The sequence below is a fragment of the Merops nubicus genome, unplaced genomic scaffold, assembly GCF_000691845.1.
Source record: "Merops nubicus isolate BGI_N331 unplaced genomic scaffold, ASM69184v1 scaffold18874, whole genome shotgun sequence".
NCBI lineage: Eukaryota > Metazoa > Chordata > Aves > Coraciiformes > Meropidae > Merops > Merops nubicus.
The window spans coordinates 55345-76166 of record NW_008603805.1 but is presented as its reverse complement, the minus strand read 5'-3'; the positions used below and the strand labels follow the sequence as shown (position 1 = coordinate 76166).

The 20822-nt window shown below is 44.3% G+C and overlaps 1 protein-coding gene across 1 annotated transcript in view; it reads right to left on the bottom strand.

Moving 5' to 3' along the window:
* Positions 1 to 422: 422 nt before the first annotated feature.
* Positions 423 to 20822, bottom strand: part of SUFU (suppressor of fused homolog (Drosophila)) — a gene marked incomplete at its 3' end in the record, with an annotated part of 69155 nt that continues 48755 nt past the window's right edge. The window contains exons 5-9 of the mRNA XM_008938812.1: positions 19343 to 19415; positions 14473 to 14626; positions 12891 to 13002; positions 2043 to 2177; positions 423 to 561 (exon numbers count right to left, since the gene is read on the bottom strand). Of these exons, the coding sequence (XP_008937060.1) occupies positions 423 to 561; positions 2043 to 2177; positions 12891 to 13002; positions 14473 to 14626; positions 19343 to 19415 (613 nt within the window). The remainder of the gene's footprint in view (positions 562 to 2042; positions 2178 to 12890; positions 13003 to 14472; positions 14627 to 19342; positions 19416 to 20822) is intronic.

Below are 20822 nucleotides of genomic sequence, written 5' to 3'. Positions count from 1 at the left end.
AAACTGACATCTTGGCTCTGTAGGACCACAGTCCCACAGATTTCTAGCTCTTCCGCCTTGGCTCCATTCTTGTTTAGGTCATCCCACTCTGCCTCCCCAAATTCCCTTCTGGAAGAAATCAAGAGTAAATACAGCCTCTAAAGTGTTTGCTGACTCCAGGAAACGGACACTACTGCATTCACAGATCATTTTTGAACTTTCCGGCCACCCCTTATCAATTTTAATTCCATTAATATAAATTGTAAGAGTTTAACATCATTTTTTTGAGTCCATAATTACTGAAAATACTATGCGAGAGCTAGGAGAGATGTTGCCACAGAAAATACAGGTTTGTTACGCTTCTAAACCACATAAGACCTTAGCAGGTTGTTTAGGACACAGTAAAGGATGAAGGGGGAGAAAAAGGAAGGAGGCTCTCTCACTTGTAACCAAGGTCCATGTGCTGCATAGGGGTGCTCTTCTGTAGCAAAGGCTCCTTCCACTCCTGTTGATACAAACGTGATTGCTGTATCCCCTGTAATACTTTTATATGTAAAGTGCCGTCCATGTAAGAGCCTCCCCCTGGGGAATAAAACATAGGCATGTGAATTGAGAGGGTGTGAACAACATTCAGTAGAATGGTAAATATATATCACTATAGCTTCTGCCATCAGCATGGCAATCCATACTGAAGGAAGCAACTATCAAATTTTTCAGGAACATAGGAACGAATTGCTCCACAAAGCAGGTCACAAGCTTCCTTCTGAGGCAGGGAGTTCCTGCCCCCATCTCCCCTTTAATCTCAGGGCCCTGCACAGAACTAGAATCTAAATCTAAATCCCACTGCATGCCTATCCCCGTGACGAGGTGCCAATGTATGTAAGGGCAGGGGACTGTCAGTCTTCCAGTAAGATGAAAACTGCATAAGACAATCCAGACTGCACACTGTGTGAGAATGTGAAAATACACTTCTAAGCAGGCTCATTGGTGGGGCCAAACTTACCTGCTGTGACGATATCTAGTAATCCATTGCCCTGGTACTTGACAAATGTAACCTGTATTACTTATGCAAATGCCTAGAAAATATACATATGTGACCACCTATGTTATCACTGCTGCTTTTTTAATTCGATGCTTTCCACAGGGAAAATCATGGCTCTGGTACTTAGGCACAGAGCATGTGTCACACGCATGCATGGCTTCCAACTTGCAAAAGGGAAAACTTCAGGTAAGATACATAGCACCTAACAGAGTCACAGCTGCTTGATGAGTTACTGCTGAGCTGTGGTAACTGATCAGGACAGACTGTTGACGCATTTATGATGTAAAATAAAATATTTCTGTTAACTATCCCATTGGTTTCTCAACAGGCGTAGGCAAGTGTGCACCTGCTGTTGATAACTCTGATACTACAGACATGTAACTCATTAAGCTAAAGTAACTCAGTCACCTGCAATCATTTGTCTCTATCCCACAGTTCATCTTTATGTTGAGATAAACTTATTACATTTGCCACAACTAATTTTAAAAATAGCACTGACTGAAATTGTGGAAACCTAGAAAAGTCTCATGGTGGCATGCACAGCCTGAACCTTCAAAGGACAACGTGTAGAGTGTGCACAAAAAGTTTCATTCCTTTTGACATAATTTGTCTAAAAAAACACCTGCACATGTAAACTGACTGCAAACAGGCTTTACACGAACACTTGTGTCTGAGTCCATAAGCCAGAATTAACAGCTTAAGAGTTTTCTTTGATGGAATACAATAAAACATCCTTTCTCTATCATAGAGTTGCCAGCACTAGACTAATAAAAAAAATGCCTATACGAACCCTGCCTTATTTCAGAACTCAAAATACACTGGAGGACATAAAACGAATGAGAAACAATCTTACCACGATGAACGCACATGCAAAAAATCATCTGTTTCTAATGTGTTTTGGCAAAATATCTCAGCTCTGGCCTTTAAAGACCCATTGCATGCATGTCTGTATGGTGAAACAATGCCACAAGGCAAAAGTGGCGTGTTAGCACAAGCTGAGGCGGAGGATGGCTTCACTCACCTTAGACAGAGGGGAATGATAGCTCCGGACTCCTGGTTAAATTTCAGGTGCACGCTCTCCAGCTGTCTGGTGCGGATCAGCTCATGAGGAATGATAGCTGCTGAGCTCTCGCTTTCTAAACTGTCCTTACGGCTTCTAAGGGAAGGGATAAAATGCACATATTTAGGATCCCAGTGCTGTATGCAGTTTCTGCCATGTTTTAGAGTGATTCTGTCAATATTGAGGGACACAGGAGCACAGTTATGAAGACACATCTGAGTTTTCATCACTCATACAGACACACAGCCTCCCTCATTATGAGTCCCACCTTGCAGCTCTTCACCTTGATTTGATGACTTAGAATCTGAACTGGTGCACACGCATGGTGCATCCCTTCCCAGCATACAATGAATAAAATTTCAAGAAAGTATTGGAGCAAAACTACACCCTTCAAAACCCCAAACCACTATAAAATGGCTTGGAAGGATGTATGTACTCATACCAGGTGTGTCCTCCCTCCTGCTTTTGCTTTATCTTCAGGATTTTTTGGCAGTGGCCTTCAGGAAAGAGTTGTCCAGTCCCCTGTGCCCTTGCTTGACCATCTTTGATGTCTGAACCATCCCTACAATTGTCTCTGGACTATTTTTTTCCACAGTTCAACCAAAAGGTTTTTAAGAACCCTCTGCTTCCACATCCAACATCAAGTACAACAGCAAAAAGATGGACGCTGCCTGTGATGAGTAGAACATCCACAGATTGTTTTCCCTTGTAAGTGAGGCTGCTTTAAGACAATGCAGCTTTGCTTTCTTATTAATTCATTTCTGCAAGATCAGCATATTGTAAAGCTGCGACTAAAGGTTATGTTGTTACATGATTAGGAACTTTGCCAGACAGAATCCTCCAGATAATCAAACCAGTATATCTCAAAATACTTGACCATAAACACTTTATATGTTCAAAGAGCATCAGCATGATCCCTGAATTGATAGTCTAGAACAAATAATAAAGGGGGGGGGGTATGTGTGTGTGTTTACAATTTTTGCAGATGATGTGGACTGATGTGATGTGTCCGATAAAGTGATTTATGTTCTTGTCACCTGGCATTCTATGTGAACTTAAAAGGAGGTAAAATTTTGTTAAGATAGTTTCTACGGTACAGAATCACCAGAGCAGGGATACAGGGAAAGCAGGAGTGAATTGAGAGATAGCACACTGCAGTGTGGTTCCATCGTGCCAGACAGACCAAGAGCCAAACAAGGCTGTGGCTCCATTTGGGAACAGTGTTAAAACAAGACTGGACCCTTCATCCACCCAAGTGAAATCACCTACAATCATCTGGAAATGATTGTAAAGAAACAGCTTGACCCTCACAAGCTGACTTAGATCACACATCTACTTGATTTTACATTTGGGTGCTGTCCCAAAATTACTCCTATCCACCGCACACAGAACAACGCAGTTCAGCGTGGATACCAAAGCAGAACAGCTTATTGCTACTGCCAGGTCATGCACTCCCAGGTAAGCCTTTCACCTAGCCTGCTGAGATGTCCACTCTGAAATGAGGATACAAGTTAAACTCTGATTTGCAGGAAGTACCTCCCTGCAAATACTCTGCATGGCCAGGTCAGAGACGTGCAGGAAAACAAATCAGAGCAGCTCGGCTCGCTGCAAGATAACAACTGTAAAATGTGTCCCACATTCTGCCTTATCAACAGGCAAAAGCAATAACGGACCCAACAAGGACACAGTAGGTCAGGATACAGCTTATGCACAGGGTGGGCTGATGGACTGACAGCAGAGTGTCAGTCTGGTGGGTTTACCCTGAAAAAAAAGACACAACTTACTTCATAGTCTATAGGCAGCACTTAAAGCTGTGTTTAATCTACTTCAACAAACATTTTACAGCTCTTTCTAGGTGGGGTCTTCAAAGAGTGGAGTGGGCCAGCATTTTGCAGGCTGATTACCTGCGAAGTGCAGTTAGAGTTGATTAATGATCAGTTGACCTTAAGCTAAGCTTTGCCCCAACTTCCTTATCAGATCTTATATACACAGTGAGCTGTGGGAAAGTCAGCCTGCGGTCTAGGGTTTCCAATCATTCATTTATCAATCCCTGCCAAAAGGTTCAGCCATTAGCAACGCATGATTTTCGAGAGGGTCATGAGCTTGCACTCCTTAAACGCGTTTGCAGAGTTTACCCACCCTGGAGCAGATCAGTAGCTTTACAGAAACATTACTGCCACAGACAGAGGCTGTGCCCTTCTCACCTGGCCTGCCTGAAGTGCGCCGGGTGCGTCCGTAACGCAGCCTCCCAGGCAATCGCTGCTGTAGGTTCCTGCTTCAGAAGGCCAGACAGCCGCAGGACAGTTCCCCATGCCCCTGGGCTCCAAGCCCCCTGAGCTGAAGATGGGTTTTAGGTTTCCACCGTGCTAGGCAGTACAGCTGCCAGCACAATGGGGCCGCAGTCCGGAGGGGAAACAGCCTCCGGTTGCTAATGCAATAATAGGAATGACGACAATATTCTGGAGGCAAGGGGCAAAGCTTTCTAAGTCTTATTAAAAACAGCAAACGCTGTTTGTCATTACATGCTCAAGAGAAGATGTTGACTAATGTATAACTATCAAACGGAACTGTCATGACTTTAAGGCTGTCAATAATTATGACTTCACATTAATAAGTAACCAGCCCTTCTGTCAAAAAGGTGAAGGAGTGAAGCAAAATGGTAGTTAAAACTTTGAATGACATGAAATTATTAATCCTTTTCACAAAACTTTTCCAAAACAGTCACAGTCTCTGTGTTTGTTGTTTCACTTTAGTGAAGCTCACACAATTTCAGCTATTTAAAGTTAAGGGCAAAACTCCAATAGCAGAAATCAAATAACCTTCTATCTAAGCTATACCTTTCAAAACAAAAGTTGTGTGTTGTGGACTGCACATAACACATCAAGAGGCCACAGTGCCATCACTCTCAGACTCTGCAACATGTTTCATGACAAAGGGACTTGGCAAGATCCATTAGAATTCTCTCTTTGGGAATGGAAATCCTTGTGCTGACCCTTCCAAAGGGTGATGGCCCAGATGAGGGGTCAGCAAGACTTCTAGGTTGTTATTAATAAAAAGTTCACGTCATAACACACATTGCCATCCACAGCTTGTAGTTTTCAGCCTCAGAAGAAAATGTAGAAAAAGTTTGCTTTCTAACACTAACATCCCTGGGTTTATGACTGTCAGTTACTTGTAAGCCTTTGCTTCCCCCACCCCATCACCAAATAAATCAGCAGCAAAAGCCAGTGGATTTTTACTTGTTATGACTAAGATCTAGCTGACTATCACGTAAAATGTTGCAAAATTTGCCTATTCCAGATTTAATACTTCATCCAACCCACACACACAAAAAAATCATGTTTCTCAGTGTCCAGAAAAAACAAGCTTGCAAAAGTCAGAGCTGCTGCATTAGGAAAGGCTGTAGATTTAAATGGAAGCAGCATGCCGGAAATGCCCCAGTTTAAGCACAGCATATCTCATGTTTTGTGAAACTGGAGGGAGTTGGAGGAGATTAAAGCGCATTTCCCTCTGATTGGGAGCTTGTGGGAGGTGTAAACGTGGGCAGTTGTCAGATTAATTCTTCAGATGATTACATTCTTTTTGTTTCTTTAAAGCTGTTTGTAGTTGGGTTTGATGTCTCCTGTTCTGGGCAAGTGTATTGCTGCAGTTACCAAGGTGACTTTAGCTGTCTTTCAACTATTTTTTCCAGCTTTGGTTTCAGTAGTCTGCTTCTGGGTGGAGGAGAGAGGGAGGAAACTATATTTGTTTGGGTTTTTTTTCCTTTTTAAATCTCATTAACAGTCCATGAACTTAATCAAAGCTTTTTTTTTTTTTTTTTTTTGAGAGAGAGAGAGGTGTGGTCAAACTGTCACAAAGATGTCCAAGGCAGCCTGCAGCTTCCCCAGCTCTCTGCCAACACAGAGAAAGGGCCCAAGGAGACTACACGTCCCAGCGTGCTGTGCTCCCTCTCAGTGTGAGCAGCCACACACTGAAACCTGTAGTCTCCTGGGGGCCATCTCTTTGTATTAAAGATGAGGGTGGCTGCAACCTGCTTAGTTTTATGCCAATTAGCAGCAGCCTGTGGGGATCCTGGAAAATCGCCAATGCAATCAATGGGTTGCACAAAGTTGGGATGTCCCCCCTTTATAAGTCATGTTTGTAGCAACCTCTTCTCAGGCAACACTACTGGCAGTTAATTTATGGAATTCAAGAATAACCAGGTTGATTGGATTCAGAAAGGTTTATTTGTTCTTGCATTTGTGTTCTGATCAGAGCACTTGATCTCATGGATCTGCCACAGAAAGAGGTCTCAGTTGCCTCCCAAGCTCTGTCGTTGGCATGGAGCATAATTTTGCTGCTCTCACAGGTATTGAAATCACAAAGGACACACTGTTGGAAGCTGGCCATGGAAGGAGCTCTTTGTAGGAGCGGGTGCCCACTGCATCACTAACCTGTGACGGTCACCACTCCTTGCTTCCTCAGTACAAAACCCAGCACCACGAGGTAGCAAACGCAAACCATTTGCACAAGCTTACACAGCTGGGACAGAAAGGCTGGATCACTATCTTTTCCCCCCCTTTCTCTCCCCCTCCTTTTTTTCCCTTCCCAACTGTGGCTATTTCAAACCTCCTCACTCCCTAACGAAGATATGGTCAAAGATCACTTAAGTGCCGGCAATCTTCCAGTGTCTTTCCCACAGTTTCCCCTGAAGGGCAAACGAGCAGTTGTGGGAAAGAGCCCTAAGCATCTTGGCACGCAGAGCTATGGCACACGTCACAGACACACAGAGGCAAGTGCAGAATTGGGGAAGACGTGGTTACGCAGCTCCTGCTGTGTTCACACTGAGACCAAGCTAGCTCAAGTGCTCAGACCTGGCTGCTCGTCATCCTGGTCAAACCAGATGGTCAAGATGTTCAGTGCGCATTTCCTGGCATAGAAGAGCTCCTAGGATAATGCCACTGGCAACAGTCTTTTTACCACTCACATATCCCTTTGGAAAGCTGCACAATAACTATGGTCAGTGCTTGCAGGGGCCAGACTGTTCCAGACCTGCAGCTGAACTGGGATTGAGAGATTTAGGCTGTGCCACTGGCACCCTGCAGACTCATGGGCAGAGTCAAACAACACTTTTATGCTTCAGGTTCCCTGTCTGTAAAACTGAGACATTTTTTCCACGTAGGGGTGCTGCAAGGATTAAGTCAATGTTTGCAAAGCACTTGTGGATTCTTAGATGGGGAAAGCTATGCAGAAGTTCAAATTGTGAGCATGGTGACCGCTCTGCACTTCTACTGACACTGGTTTTCCAGACATTTGCTTTTCTAGTTTGCAAGCTTGTCACCCAGCACTCAGCCTCATGCTGAGAGACACTCCCTAAAGTATATTGCCTCCCCCATTCAGCATTCCTCAGTCAAGCAAGACACCACCGAATGGTGTCTTGATGAGAGAGCATGCCTAAATAAGCAGGACTGGATTGGAAACTTACTGCTTAGCGGTTGCAGAATTGGAAAGTCTAGCCAGAACTAGATAGTTTCAGAGAATGCTGAAATGCTCCCCTTTATGTAAAAGTTTGCCTCCGAGAACTGAAGACAGGAAACCAGCCACACAGACAATGTCTCCCCTCCACCCAAGTAAAGCAGCAATGAAAACCCAGTGCAACTGGGAGAAGCAAAGTGCAGACTCGCCTCGAAACAAATCCTACATCTTGATGTTGCTGTCAGAGCCTCCTCAGAAATGCTGTTCAGATGGAGCTTGTTAATGTGCATTAATCCAATGTTACTCACTGAAAGGAGAAATCAGCATGTCCTGTTTACCAAGTCAGAGGAACTATACGGGCCGTGGACTCCAGTCCTGCAAGTGGTGCCACTGTTCCTCATGTGCTCCAAACCTGGCACACCGTTGATAGTCTGGGGTTATTCTGGAAGGTCTTTTGGAGTGACACAACTCCTCCCCCTTCCCACAAGGGAAGGACAACAGCCTGAGATGCTCTGAGTGCACCAGATCACAGTCAGGACCGTCCTCTCAGTCCCACCTGCCAGAGGGTTGTTCCCTGCTCTGTTTCCCAGGAACCTGCCTTCATTTCCCCGCACAGCAGGAAACTGTTCAGGGCTGGATGGAATTAGCACATGGGCGCGGAGCTACTGTATGTTCAGGTTTCCCTAGACTCAGCCTTTCTTGCTGCCTGGAAATGGAGCACAGATGGGATTTGAGGTCTCTGGGGGCATCCACTGTGGGTCCCTGCACAAACGACCGTGGTGCATGAGAGGACCAGTGCACACACAGCTATCTGGAAAATCCCATACAGAAACATGGAAATCAGGCATGTTTTACCCTTCACACCGCTTTACCCTTCTTGAGAAGGGGGAGAGCAATGAAAAGCAGAGACACTGCAAAAGCCTTGCTGAAGTCATATAGCCTTGGGAGACCTTTTTCCACTACTCGAGCCTCTCCTTCAGATACTGGGAATGTGTGCGGGCATTACTTGAGTCCTGGCACAGCAAAATGTAGCAATTACTGATAAATGTAACTTAAGCATGTCCAGTAATGCAGCATGCTAGCCCTAGGTTTCTACTCCAGGGCTCAGCTCACAGGAGCAGTAGAATGGTCCGAGTCAGCCAAGGGGCAGAAAAACATCACTTTCAGCAACACTGCATGATCAAGGGGACCCTTGAGGGGTGGAAAAGGTCAAGAATTCCCTTATCCAACCCTTCCCCTCACTGCAACTGTGGCAAATTAACTCCTCTGTCCTCATCTGTAAAGTGGAGATACTACCTACCTACTTCACAGGAAAGCATAGAGCTAATTGCAAGGACAATTAAAGACTCGGTCCCAGAACTTGTTATCTCAAGAAATTAAATAGCAAATGAAGCAAGACTCCACAAGTGTCACTGAACTTTGACATTTGGAGCTTCTAGTCCACTGAGGCCTTAACAGCAGCAGTGTTTAGTCTGACATCTAAACGTTCCCTATGGCTAACAGCTCACCATTTCCAACAGGAGTGAATCTGCATGGTTCAGGAGACTGTGAGTCTTGCCTTTGTTTGTCTGAGCAGAATCTACTAAGCTGGTGGGTCCTAAGAAAGAAATAATGTGCCACTGTAAAGTACATACACGCCTCATTTTTCTAAGCAGTAATCAAGAGTATTATGTTACCTATGGTCAAAATGATTAGTCATGTTTCCAAAGATTAATTTACATGTTCTTTTGTTTAATGCGTAAGAACGGATTTAATGGCTGCTTATGAACTGAGCTAACAGTCATTTTGAGAAACAGATGTCCGGTACAGTTTTAAGCATTAAGAGTGCTTTTATTCATATCCTTAGGAGAAAAAGGGCTACACAGTCTACAGTAATAACACTAATGAATCAAAGTACTACAGCTGCCCAACAGGGTTTTGACAGAAAACAGCTTTTTCTCAAAGGAACTTCTTTTTTTAGGACTCTGGGACAGTGAGCAACTGGTAATATACATGCTTAACATGTAAGTATGTGCTTTGCTGGAGCCAGGACACTGAATCAAGCACTATCTGCAACCGAACAATGCAAGGCTTTTGCATAAGCACTGAAAACTGTAGCTGCACAAAGGCAGGGAAATCTGTGTGGAATCTGGATCCTCCACATTTTATACAAATAAATATTCAAAAGTTTGAGTGCTTCTGGTACTATTTTGTGAAGCTGAATGCAGAACAGGTTGTCTGCTTTAAATCCTGATAGATTATTGTGTGTGGGTGGTAGAGTTAGGATAAAAGAAAGGGAAGAAAGCTACTAGAAAAGCTGTTGGTGGCTAGAAATCCATGATAAATAAACAGCACATTCCTTTTCTGCACGAAGCCATTAGAGTCTGTGTCAGACTTCAACATCCTAATGTCAGCTGGGTGCAAATTTGACAGCCTGGGGTTCTGCAGCGCTCCCTATGGAAAGTAGATTTGGAACAATCTGCCATGCCCCAACAGAGCATTTCTTTCACGTTCCCAAGGAGCCTCCAATACACCAGTTATTCACAGGACCCTTGCAACAAACCACGGATTTGATATTTTATGGTCTGGTGTGTACAGTGTAGGATATGATTACACACAAGCCTGCTTCCCATCAGCCAGCACCTCGTAATCGTTAACATATTTATCCTTGTGGTGCCTCGAGAAGATGACATTGCTATTAGTCCCATTTTATAGATTCAGAACTGAAGCTCAATAGCTAAATGACTTGCCTTTGATGACACAAGATTTACAGTGAAGGACAGAGCTGAGTCCCAGCCCTACCAGGCCCAAGCAGGGGTCACACCAGAAGGACAAGATATATGTGCAGAGTTGTCCTTCATCTCAGGTGCTTGTAAGGCTTCTGAAATGACTGTATCTGCAGTGTGTTTTGTGCCTTTTGTGTCTCAGCCTTTGCTACTGCAGGTACCCATGGGGAACATGGATCCAGATATAGTACTACATGCAAAACCTGAACACTGATACATGCCTCTGCAGCAGCTGTAGAACTAGAGTCTCCAGATCATGCTCTTGTGCCTAACGGCACGTTGAGAAACTAACTTTACTCAAACGTGTAAGACATGCTGAGACAGTGTATTAAGAAAGGCTGAGACCTAATAAGGTCTCCCTCTTCTGCTTCGTCTGTACCACACTCTGCTGGAAAATATGTTGACTGATAAGTTTTAGCCACAGTAAAGGTAATCATCAGGTCTGATTTAAGCACTATTTAGAAGTTGTGAGTAAACACTGCTTTCCAGTACAAAATACTCTTCTCAGCATGGTCCCACTGTATCTGCTACCTAAACTGGAGAAGAGAAGCCACTCCACAAGTAGAAAAAGACCTTTTCCAAACTCCTCTCAAAGCAGTCAGTAAGATGGAGGAAGAAAGTGCTAGGACACACTGCTGGTGTAAGCTGAGGAGATCTCCCCCATCCCTCAGATACTATGACCAGAGCAACCACTGGCAGCAAGACACAGACCTGACAGCTCTCTTTCCTTAACTGAACTGCTGTTATGCAGAAACAGGCCAGCTACCAGTCTCCACAGTGGTAACCACAGACCTCAGAGAAATGTATTGATCTTCTAGGAGGCAAGCACTGGGAACGAGCCATTCCTATCACTCAGGCTCTAGGTAGGGTGGGTGTGCAGCTGCTCCAGGTAGAGTTGCAACAAAGACCACAGTCACATATATGAGGCTCTGAATTTGACCTGCCTTCCTCTGTCTGAAAACAGTTAAAAACCCAGGTAAATATTTGTGTGCTTCATCTGAGACCTCTGCTAACCTTTTGCCACCCTGTCTTGAGTGTCTCTCTGTTTATCTTACCCTGAAAAACATAAAGCTTTCTTATCTAAGCAACAGCTGCCTCCCAGCATTAAGGCTTACCCATCAGCTGCCTCCCTGACCTGATGCACTCCCCAAATGTTACTGGTTGTCCCCAACCACTGCAAACCAAGAGCTTTTACTGGCTGTGCAGATTCATGAAGGAGGCCATCTGTGAGAAATCCTGCTCAATACTTTTGAGCCTTCCAAGGCTGGATGTGATTCCTGCAAATCAGATGGTATAATTTTATTTTGGTAGGGCCAATGGGACCAACCAAATGTTCCAATAGGACCAATGCTGAGGCAAGGAAGTACTACTCAAAATCTGAGTCAGGTCAGAATCTGGCTCCATATAATTATTATATAGCAAAAGTATTCTTAAAGCAATAATAAAGCCACTGGAAATTATTTCTTATATATAAGCACCAATATCTCATGTTACTGATTAGTACCCAGCATCAGCAACTGACGTAGTAGTTCCCCTAGAGGACTGGGCAACTGAGAAACATTCATATGTAAGGCAAATCAGAAGTCACCCACAAAACAGAATAGGAAAGGACATCAGGGTCTTAACCAAGTATAAGAAATATTTTTTGCACGAAATGCTTGAATCAAGAAATGGGAATTGAAACAGAGTGGGATGCTGTCCCTGCCTGGCACTATGGGAAAGAGCTGATTTCATTATGATCTTCACTTTTAGAAAAAGAAAGCACAAATGTTCATCAGAGACTAGGAAGCCAAAGGAAATATCAAGATTTAACAGTGCAGCAAATATACATGCCTTTCTGTATAATTTGATGAAAACATTAAAACTGGCAGTAAGACATTTTACTAGTTGCTGAAATAAGCCTAAGAGGGGAAGGGGAGAAGGCCAAAAAAACAGAAGTACAGATGCTGCAGATGGCTTGAAATCACAGGTAATTACCTATAGATTCATTGAAGACAAATGTTACAAATGAGGAGAGATCTACAGGTCCATGTAGTCCCACTTAAATCACCTGTTAGCCTACAGGCTATTAGAGACCAGGGTGGTATTGGCATGTAATTATTGCCAGTACCTGCCTGCTCAAGCAAAGGAAGATCAAAGTCACTTGGAAAAAAAAAATCAATGTTTTAACCAAAAGGTTTGTAATTATGAACTTGAAAACAAAATACTCAGGCAAAACCATCAGCAAATGCTCTTCTATGCCACTTAGCTCTTTGGATACCATAGCACTGTTTGCCACAATACATTTTACAGATCTCCAGCCTCATCTCAAACACTGTACATTGTGAGAAGCAGGTTCAACAGAACACAGAGTCACTCTGCATTGGTAAGGTTTGTCTAAAACTCCTCTCAAAATCTGCCCTCCTGAGCACTAGCCCATTAACCCAACCTGAACAACTTTTCTCCCTCTATATTCTCCCTTTGCAAGTATTTGCTACTATCTTTCTTCTCCCTTTGCCAAGTCTTTTCCCACCCAGCTTTCACTTTGTTTTCCAGGCTGAGCTCTTTAGCCTCCCTCCTCCAACCCTCGGAGTGTCACGGTGAAACTTACGGCGCTCGGTCATGGTTCAACCCATTCTGTCTTTGTGCATTTATTGGAGGTAGAACAGGTTTGCTGTTAATCTCAAGCCCTCTCCGCAAAGTCTCCCTGATTTGCTCCGTATCTGCAAAGAGAATTTTTTTTAAACATGATTTAGAGTCCCCAGAAACATCATAGACACAAGGAGATTTTTCTTTTAAAGGCCTGTTTCTGTGCTGTGTTTCATCTAAACTGTTCACCTTCAGAAAGAAAACAAGATTCTACGGGTGAATTTGTAACAGCTTTTCCTGCACCTTAGGAGTTGTTTCACTTTATAAAGTCAGCCTGAATTCTCTTGGTCTGGGCTGTGATGTCATGGCAGGGAAGGAGAGCTGGAACCTTTGGTGCTGAGCCCTCCCGATGAGGAAATTCTGAGTATTTTTGTATCATTTCATAAATGAGGTGTTTGCTGTTTCTGCAGCTCTCACAGAACCTCCTGACACTTACAGCCCTTGTGCTGCAAGTCATTTCTCCCACTGGGCATAACAGGAATTTGCAAGGAGGTTCCTGCATGTTTGCAATTGGCTTTGCAAATCCGTTGATTAATTTACAAGACTCACAAAAGAAAGGAATTTTATGCAAGGCAACCTTTAGCCTTAAGCTCACATTTGAAAATAAACTGCAAATTATGCAGTTCAGATGCAGTCCTTTCTACTTTTTCATTTTTTCTATAATGTCTAATGGCTAAATATTTTAATAGGATGGTTTCCTATCCTTTCTTAGAAATTTCTTCATCTTTATTTGAGAAATGTGGCAGCCAGGCACAAAAACAAACAAAAAAAATCCAAATTATCTCAAAGTCTTTTGAAGGATACACATATACCACCATGTATACCCATTAGACCCAGTACAGTTCAAAATATTTACACAGAAGCCAGAAGGAATCCTATATGCATTTAAATATTTTTTTTAACAATGGACTTAAAAGTAAGTAAGATACAATTCCTGTGGAAACCACTGTTAATTCCAGGAAATCTCAAGCCCTCAAATTTTACATTGCTTCATCCATTTGAAGGGTAACGTGCATAATTTCAAGCATGTGTGACAGCTATGACATCTGTACCCCGAGATGGCATCTCACTGCAAAGGGGAACTCCACCATATTTTATTTCTTCTTTCCAGAGTTCCGTATTTACAAGTATCACTTGAGTCCAGCTACAGCAACATGCAGCATCAGTCCAACTTGCTACCCAAAAAGTGACAATGTTAGTAAGGAAACACGGCCTGGGAAAACGTGGTTGCTTCTACTTGCAGGTGTTTACAGTCCTGGTTTCACACAGTGCTCAGTTTAACTTTGCAGGTTTCAATTACAAACAGCCTAAAAACTGAAAGAAATATTTAGACAAAACAAGGCAAAGATCTATTTTCCTCTTTCCTGCCTTCCTCAAAGGGGCCACACCAAAATTTATTTTGCTCCCCTAAGACGTACTGAGCTTCCCAGAAACAGTGGTGTTTGTTATGGACCCCAGGATGCTGTGTGACTCAGCCCACTGCCCAGGTTCAACAGAAAACAAGGTGACAGGTGACAACAGCGACTGAGCCCAGGGTGTCTCACCTTTCCCAGAGAGCCGCCGTGGCTGGGTCCCAATGCAAATGCTCCTGCTGTCTTCATCATCCTCCGGGGGCCGGCTGAGATCATCCCAGGCACATTTGGCACTCACTCCACTCAGGTTTGAGCCATCTGTCTCAATCCCTTTGTCGACTCTCTCCTGCTTGAAAAGATCCAAAACCCCAAAACTTTTTTGGGCGTGACTTGAAGCTGAGCTAGAACCCACCCTAGCTCAACCCAACCTTCAGCAGCTCCTGCATACTCTCCCCTGCTTCATGGCCAGTTTCCACTCTCTGGCCCCCATGCTTTGATGTATCAGCAAACAGTAACTGCACATTGAGCCAAATGCAGCAGCAAACAGTGACTGCACATTGAGCCAAATGCAGGAAGCTAGTCTGAACTGGAACAAACCTTTTCCATAGCAAGTTGGTATGAACTCCTACCCCATCCCCATGGCTTCACTGAATGGGCCTGGCAGGCACAAAGTGGGGAAAGAGGTGGAAAACAATAGCCTGGGATTGCAGGGTTACTTCTTTCAGTGTTAGCTCTGCTGTACACCAGCTCTAAGTATTTATGACACTACATTACACACTCCTGTACAAAGCACAGCTTGGCAGTCCACCTATTTCATATCAATGACAATAAACCCCTGAAGAACTAAACTTAAGTTCTCCTTCCAAGCTTTCCAAGGATTCCCACAATGAAACCAGCTCACAGAGACACTTGTCATTTGCAAAAGTTCATCATCTGTAAACTGCCCAGACAACCACTGCTTTTCAGTGTGCTGAGATGTTCAGTGAAGGACAAATGCACAAGGAGACACAGGTCTGTTCTCAACATCAAAGCTTTTGCATAGCTCTATCAGCAAAATACACAAACTCCCTCCTTTGCAAGTCGGACTTTTCAAGCACATAACTACTGTCTGGGTCTCGGAAGGTGTCGCACACCAACCACAAACAGCTGGATGCTCTCAGACCCCGCACATCTGCTCAAGGTCATGTGGCATCTGTTGCCTGCAAGGTTGCCCTAAACCACAGCTAAAACTTCCAGAGGACACCTACCTGCTACGGGAACTGGCAATAGTCTGAATTTCCACCTACATCCCACAAGGTGGTAATGTTGAGCCGAACAAACTCAGGGCTGAGCTACACTGAGGACCGGCTGCTCTCACTGCTGTCACCTTTCCTCTGGCACTACATCAACCAGGCTTGTTTTCCCCTCTTTTGAAGTGGTGTCACTTCTGGTGACCACTCAGTGGCAGCAGCAAGATCTCCATCTCAGTGCATACACCTGGGTGACCACAGAATAGGCGATAAGTCCCACTTATTGTGGGACAAGAAACTTTTGAAGATTTGAGGAAGGAGCAGAGCCATGTTACACACAATGAGAGCGGACATCTCCACTCATTGTTGCTACCCTCCAATTCGACCTTGCCACTAGAGTCAAGAGACCCTGGGAGCATCCTGCACTTTGAAAAATCTGTTCCCTCAGAAGCAGTTTCCAGATTAAAGCCCACATACGTTCCTCCCCTCGCCCAGCTGTGCATGCTGCACCCTAGAAAAAGCGTTGCCGTTCTTGTGATCACTCAAGAGGATTTGAGCAGCTCAAAGATAAGCACAAGCACTCAGGGTGTGGTTGCACAGAGGTTTAAACTGATGTAATTCGCAGTGGCTGCGGTACCACCCTCCTCCATATGCTCCTAGCCCTTCCCTTAAGCCAATGCATTCTTTCTTTTCAACTGATCACCTCCATAAACTGGCTCTTTGGCTCGAGAGTGGAGGCAGAAGCCTGTGGCTGGTGGCAGGATAAGAGCAGTCCTGACTTAAATTTAAGCACTCAAGAAACTTCCTTCCTTCTACCCCTCTCCTTGAAAGACTGCTCCTCATTGGGATCTTTCTCTGGCGTCAGGGGTAACTGGCTCCTATGAAAACGTAATAGGAAAAACTGAGAAATAATAAATCTGTTGGGATTTTCTTTTGTTATATCCTAAACACAAAATTAGTTGTTTCACCCAGAAATAGAAGTTGTGGAAAAAGAAATAAAAATACATCCGATCCTACATATGCAAACAATTCTTAAGTGAGATTTAGCATGTGGCTCCTTTGGAAGACCTCTGTGGGTCTCTGTGAGGACCCAAATTGGTTGGCACGGGGAGGTTTAACTTGTCAGCACAGTTCTTTTTCACTCCAATGAATGGGGAAGCTTGGGAGAGCAACCAAACTTGCCCTCAAGCAGGGAGCAAATGAGCCCAGAGGGCCCTGAGGACTCCATTGAGCAGACTCTGGTGGGATGTGCTCCACCATCCCTGCAGCCTGGGCCCCACTCACAGACACGGTCAGGGCCTCTGGAGAGCACACAGAGCCTTGGGGAGGGGGAAAGGGACTCGTCATCTGCATCTCAGCTGGTTTGCAGAGGAAGCTGGTTTGCAGAGTACTTCCTCAGGGGAAGAAGTGCTGGTCTGTTGGAATCCCTTGGAGATCAAGGGGGCCTGATGGAAAAGAGCTGGCCTAAGGGAGCCTAAGTTGCACGCCTGTTTTATAATGTTGGCAAGAACTGATGCCGAAGAGAAAAGAAACACAGAAAAACCTTAACCACTGCAGACTCTTAGCTGGGGCAATGCACAGCTTCACCCTATCTTTAGCCATCAAAGATGTGTCTGAGCTGAGGGTCTGTCCTCCCTCCCTCGAAAGGGCAGCCTGACCAGGAGGTTGGAGGAGCCCAAGGCAAAGGAGATTCAGCTTTTTCCTTCCTCAAAGAAAAGATGTTTCTGTTCCATTTTCCTTTCAGTGTGTGGGAGGGATGCTTTGAGGCTCTTGTAAGTCATTGATCTCTTTCTAAAGGAGCCAGAACACTGCAGTGTGACCCGCAGAGCAGCAACCACAACTCAGGAAATTCAAATCAGCTTTATTCTCTTCTGAGATATCTGTTACAACAGAAGCAAAGCACTGAGAATCAGTACAGAGCTGGGGACCAACAGGGATTGTTTGACAGTGCTGTCAGGGGAATGTAAATGGCCTACAGGGAAGGCTGGCTGGACAGAAGACAGCCAGCATCACCACAGCATTAATTGCCGACATCCTGGGATGACATCTTAGTTGGGATCCATTCTCAGTGACTTCGAGTAGAAAGTACAGTCACTGCTGCCAGGGCTGGGTTTAAGCCTTAGCCAATTCCCACAAGAGACAACACCGCTTCAAAACAACTCTGCCCTCTTCCCAGGCAGGCAACATGCTTGCTGCTTACAGGAAAGTTGTTTTCTCCGCTTGCTCCCTTCCTCCCTCCCTCCCTCCTGCTGCACCTATCTCCACTGCTGCCCTTCAGTGCTCACACACCCTGTACCACCACCAAGAAAATGCCAACCCAGTGACACTTCATCCTCTCCCCACTCATCAGAGCAAGTGGCACACGACGTGGCTGGGAGCAGCGCGGCACAGGCCAGTTCTCTGTGCTGAAAGGCTCTTTGCAGGACTCGGTGCCACAGCAGCAGGTTTTGCCCTGTGAATCCCCAAGGGCTGCAGCAGCAGAGCAGGAAGGAGGCACAAACGCGCACACGCACCTGCACATACACACTACTGCAAGGGCAAGAGAGAACAGAAACAGGAATGTCTTCAATGGGAAGAAGTCCGGAAACACCACAGACATAGCAGCTTTCAGCAGCAGGACACACTGAGGCAGAGGTACTCTTTATTTGCCTTAACTTGCCTTGGCTGACTCAGATTCCAGTAAGCTGAGCTACTTTTCATTTACAGTAAATTGAAGAAAACACTGCTATCGTTAACAATCACCAGTGTGCAAAGAACAGAAACACCCTCCAGGAGGGGAGAGGACAAAATTCTGAAGAGCCTAAAAACTTTATGGGACTTGCAGTTGTATTAGCTCCCACATCGTGGGACATTTGTGGAACATTTTTGTGTCTCTTGGGCTGGGGTTATTTTAGATGAACAAATCCTTAAAAACAGTAAAAGCAGAATTTGGTTTTGTTCTTAGTTTTTCAAAATAAAAGATGCTGTGAGGCAACTGAGGGTAATCAGATGCAGACACGCAGCTCGTGAGTAAACGCAGCAGCCTGTACAAAACGTGCACATATGCACGTGCCCTGCCAGGCTAAGCCATAAGCTCTCCATTAGAGGCAAATAGTGATTGAGTGAAACAAGGTCAGCACCACACTGAACCTGCCTGGGACTCAGGTACTCTGTACCATAACTCTGCTGAAGGGGTGCAGAACTATCTCTCAAACGCACGGATCAGCAGTAGTCCACAGGATGGTAATTCCCCTGTGGAGGTCCAATTCTGATCATTAAATTTCTGAAATTAACTTGAAGTCTAAAGAAGAAGGTTTAATATATCTTTGTGCAAGGATTATTAATAACCAAAGGAGATACTTTTGGCTTCCCATTCTCAGACCATACCAACTACTTGGCCTCAAGTAACACCCTACATGAATGAGCTACATTTTCACACTTGCTGTGAAAAAATATTACTTTAATTGGTTCCACGTTTTCTGCATGTTATACCTCCCTTATACCTGCATATAAAACAAAGGAAGAACTTCCTGATCTATCTTCTTTAAACCTTGTATTGTTCTATGTTCTTTTATCTTCTGTTTTCCTCCTTTCAAAAATTCATCTCATATATGAGATAGTTTTCCTGGTCTCCCTTTAACTTTCTTCCTAGAGCTGCCATCCAGCTGGGGCTTGGACATGTGCACTCTTGAAGCACCTCTGAGAGGGCAGAGGGAGTCTCTTAAGACTTTCAGGATTATTGCAAACACTGAGAAGATCACAGCAGCTTTACAGAACATAACAGAGCTAGTTCACAGCATTAAACCAATTCTCCCTACTACGAAAGACATGACATTTATAAACTGAAGACATACTTGCAGATGTGGGTCAATCTCGAATATCGTCTCTCCTCTTCGCATATCCGTTATCAACCAGGGGCCTCCAGCTCTACAAAGAAAGAAAGGTAATGAACCAAACATGGACTTCAGCTCATACTCCCCGACAAGAGTCCTCAGAGTGGACCTGTACTGGAAGGAAGCACAAGATAGAGTTTAAAGCAAGCCTAGAAGCCCCTGTATGTGGTGTACACACACCCTAGCACACATTTGTTTTTTACATTTCCCAAACAGATAACGAAAGCCCTCCACGACCTAGTTGTTATCTGCCTAGTGTCTGGCACTGCCAAGCCTTGCCAAACAGTCAGGACTGACACAGGCTATCCCCTGTGTGGACCCACTTACTTGGACAAGACTGAACTGGGTGCTAATCTTACAGGTTTACTGAAATGGGACTGAGAAGTCCAGTGCAGCCTAGGTCAAAGAAAGATGGGCAAGGCATGGGGTCAAGATTTATACTTGTATTACACATGTAAAGACGCAGCAGGGTCCCAAAGGGACTGTACTTTTTTCTGAGATTGGCAGTCTTGTTCAGTACCATAGAAAGCTTTCTGCTCTAATAAATATCCTCACAATAGATGTTTTGCCCAGTTGGTACTTAGTGGCCAAATACTCAGATGGTTCAGGGAAGTCTTTGTTTTCATTAGCAATAAAAGTTGGAAGGGGCAAGATGTTTCCCAACGAAGGTGATAGAAAACAGATTCCCATGAAGATGTACTATTTGGGAGACTTGACTTTGGGTCACAACACAGGCAGAATGCAGAGGTCAGCCTTAGATGGTGCTTTTCATCTGAAGTAACAGCTGAAGTCTTTTGGAATTGCCATAAAAATTTTCTCTTTTTTCATCAGATACTTTTTTATTGTGGTCAAAAGCCCCCTCCTCTGGCCTTGTCTGTGTTACAGTCTCTTAAAGCATGTGGAGTGGGAGCAATAAGTTAATACTTTATAGCTTTATCAGTGCATTGATAGCCACTATTTTTCACATCACTTTGGAAGCTGTTAATTATTAACTGCAGACGTGTGACCTGTTTCAGTTCCTCACTGGGATGCAAGAAACTTTCACCCTGACTCTACATCAGTGGCTTAGTAGTTTGCAGCTTTGCCTTTGAATCATGCACATTTGGGTTTCATTTTATTGTTGGAAAGGTGCTTGTACTGCAGCACAAAAGCCAAAAACCAGCATGAGAACAGACTAAGGAGAGGGGTGCTATCTCTGTGTTGATTTAGAGGAGCCAAGGGAGCTGCAGGCAGTGTTTATTGTCAAATGTATGAAAAAAATATTTAAACAAAATGCCTGTAAGCCAAAAGAGTTTAGCTGCAACCTGGCAGCAAACAAAGCATCATCATATCATTTAACATTTAAACACTATCTTGTTCTTAACCCAAGGACATCTCATTTTGCCATGGGAGGAATAACAATGAACTTCACTTGCAGGAACACTCCTGTTGCAAACTGGCC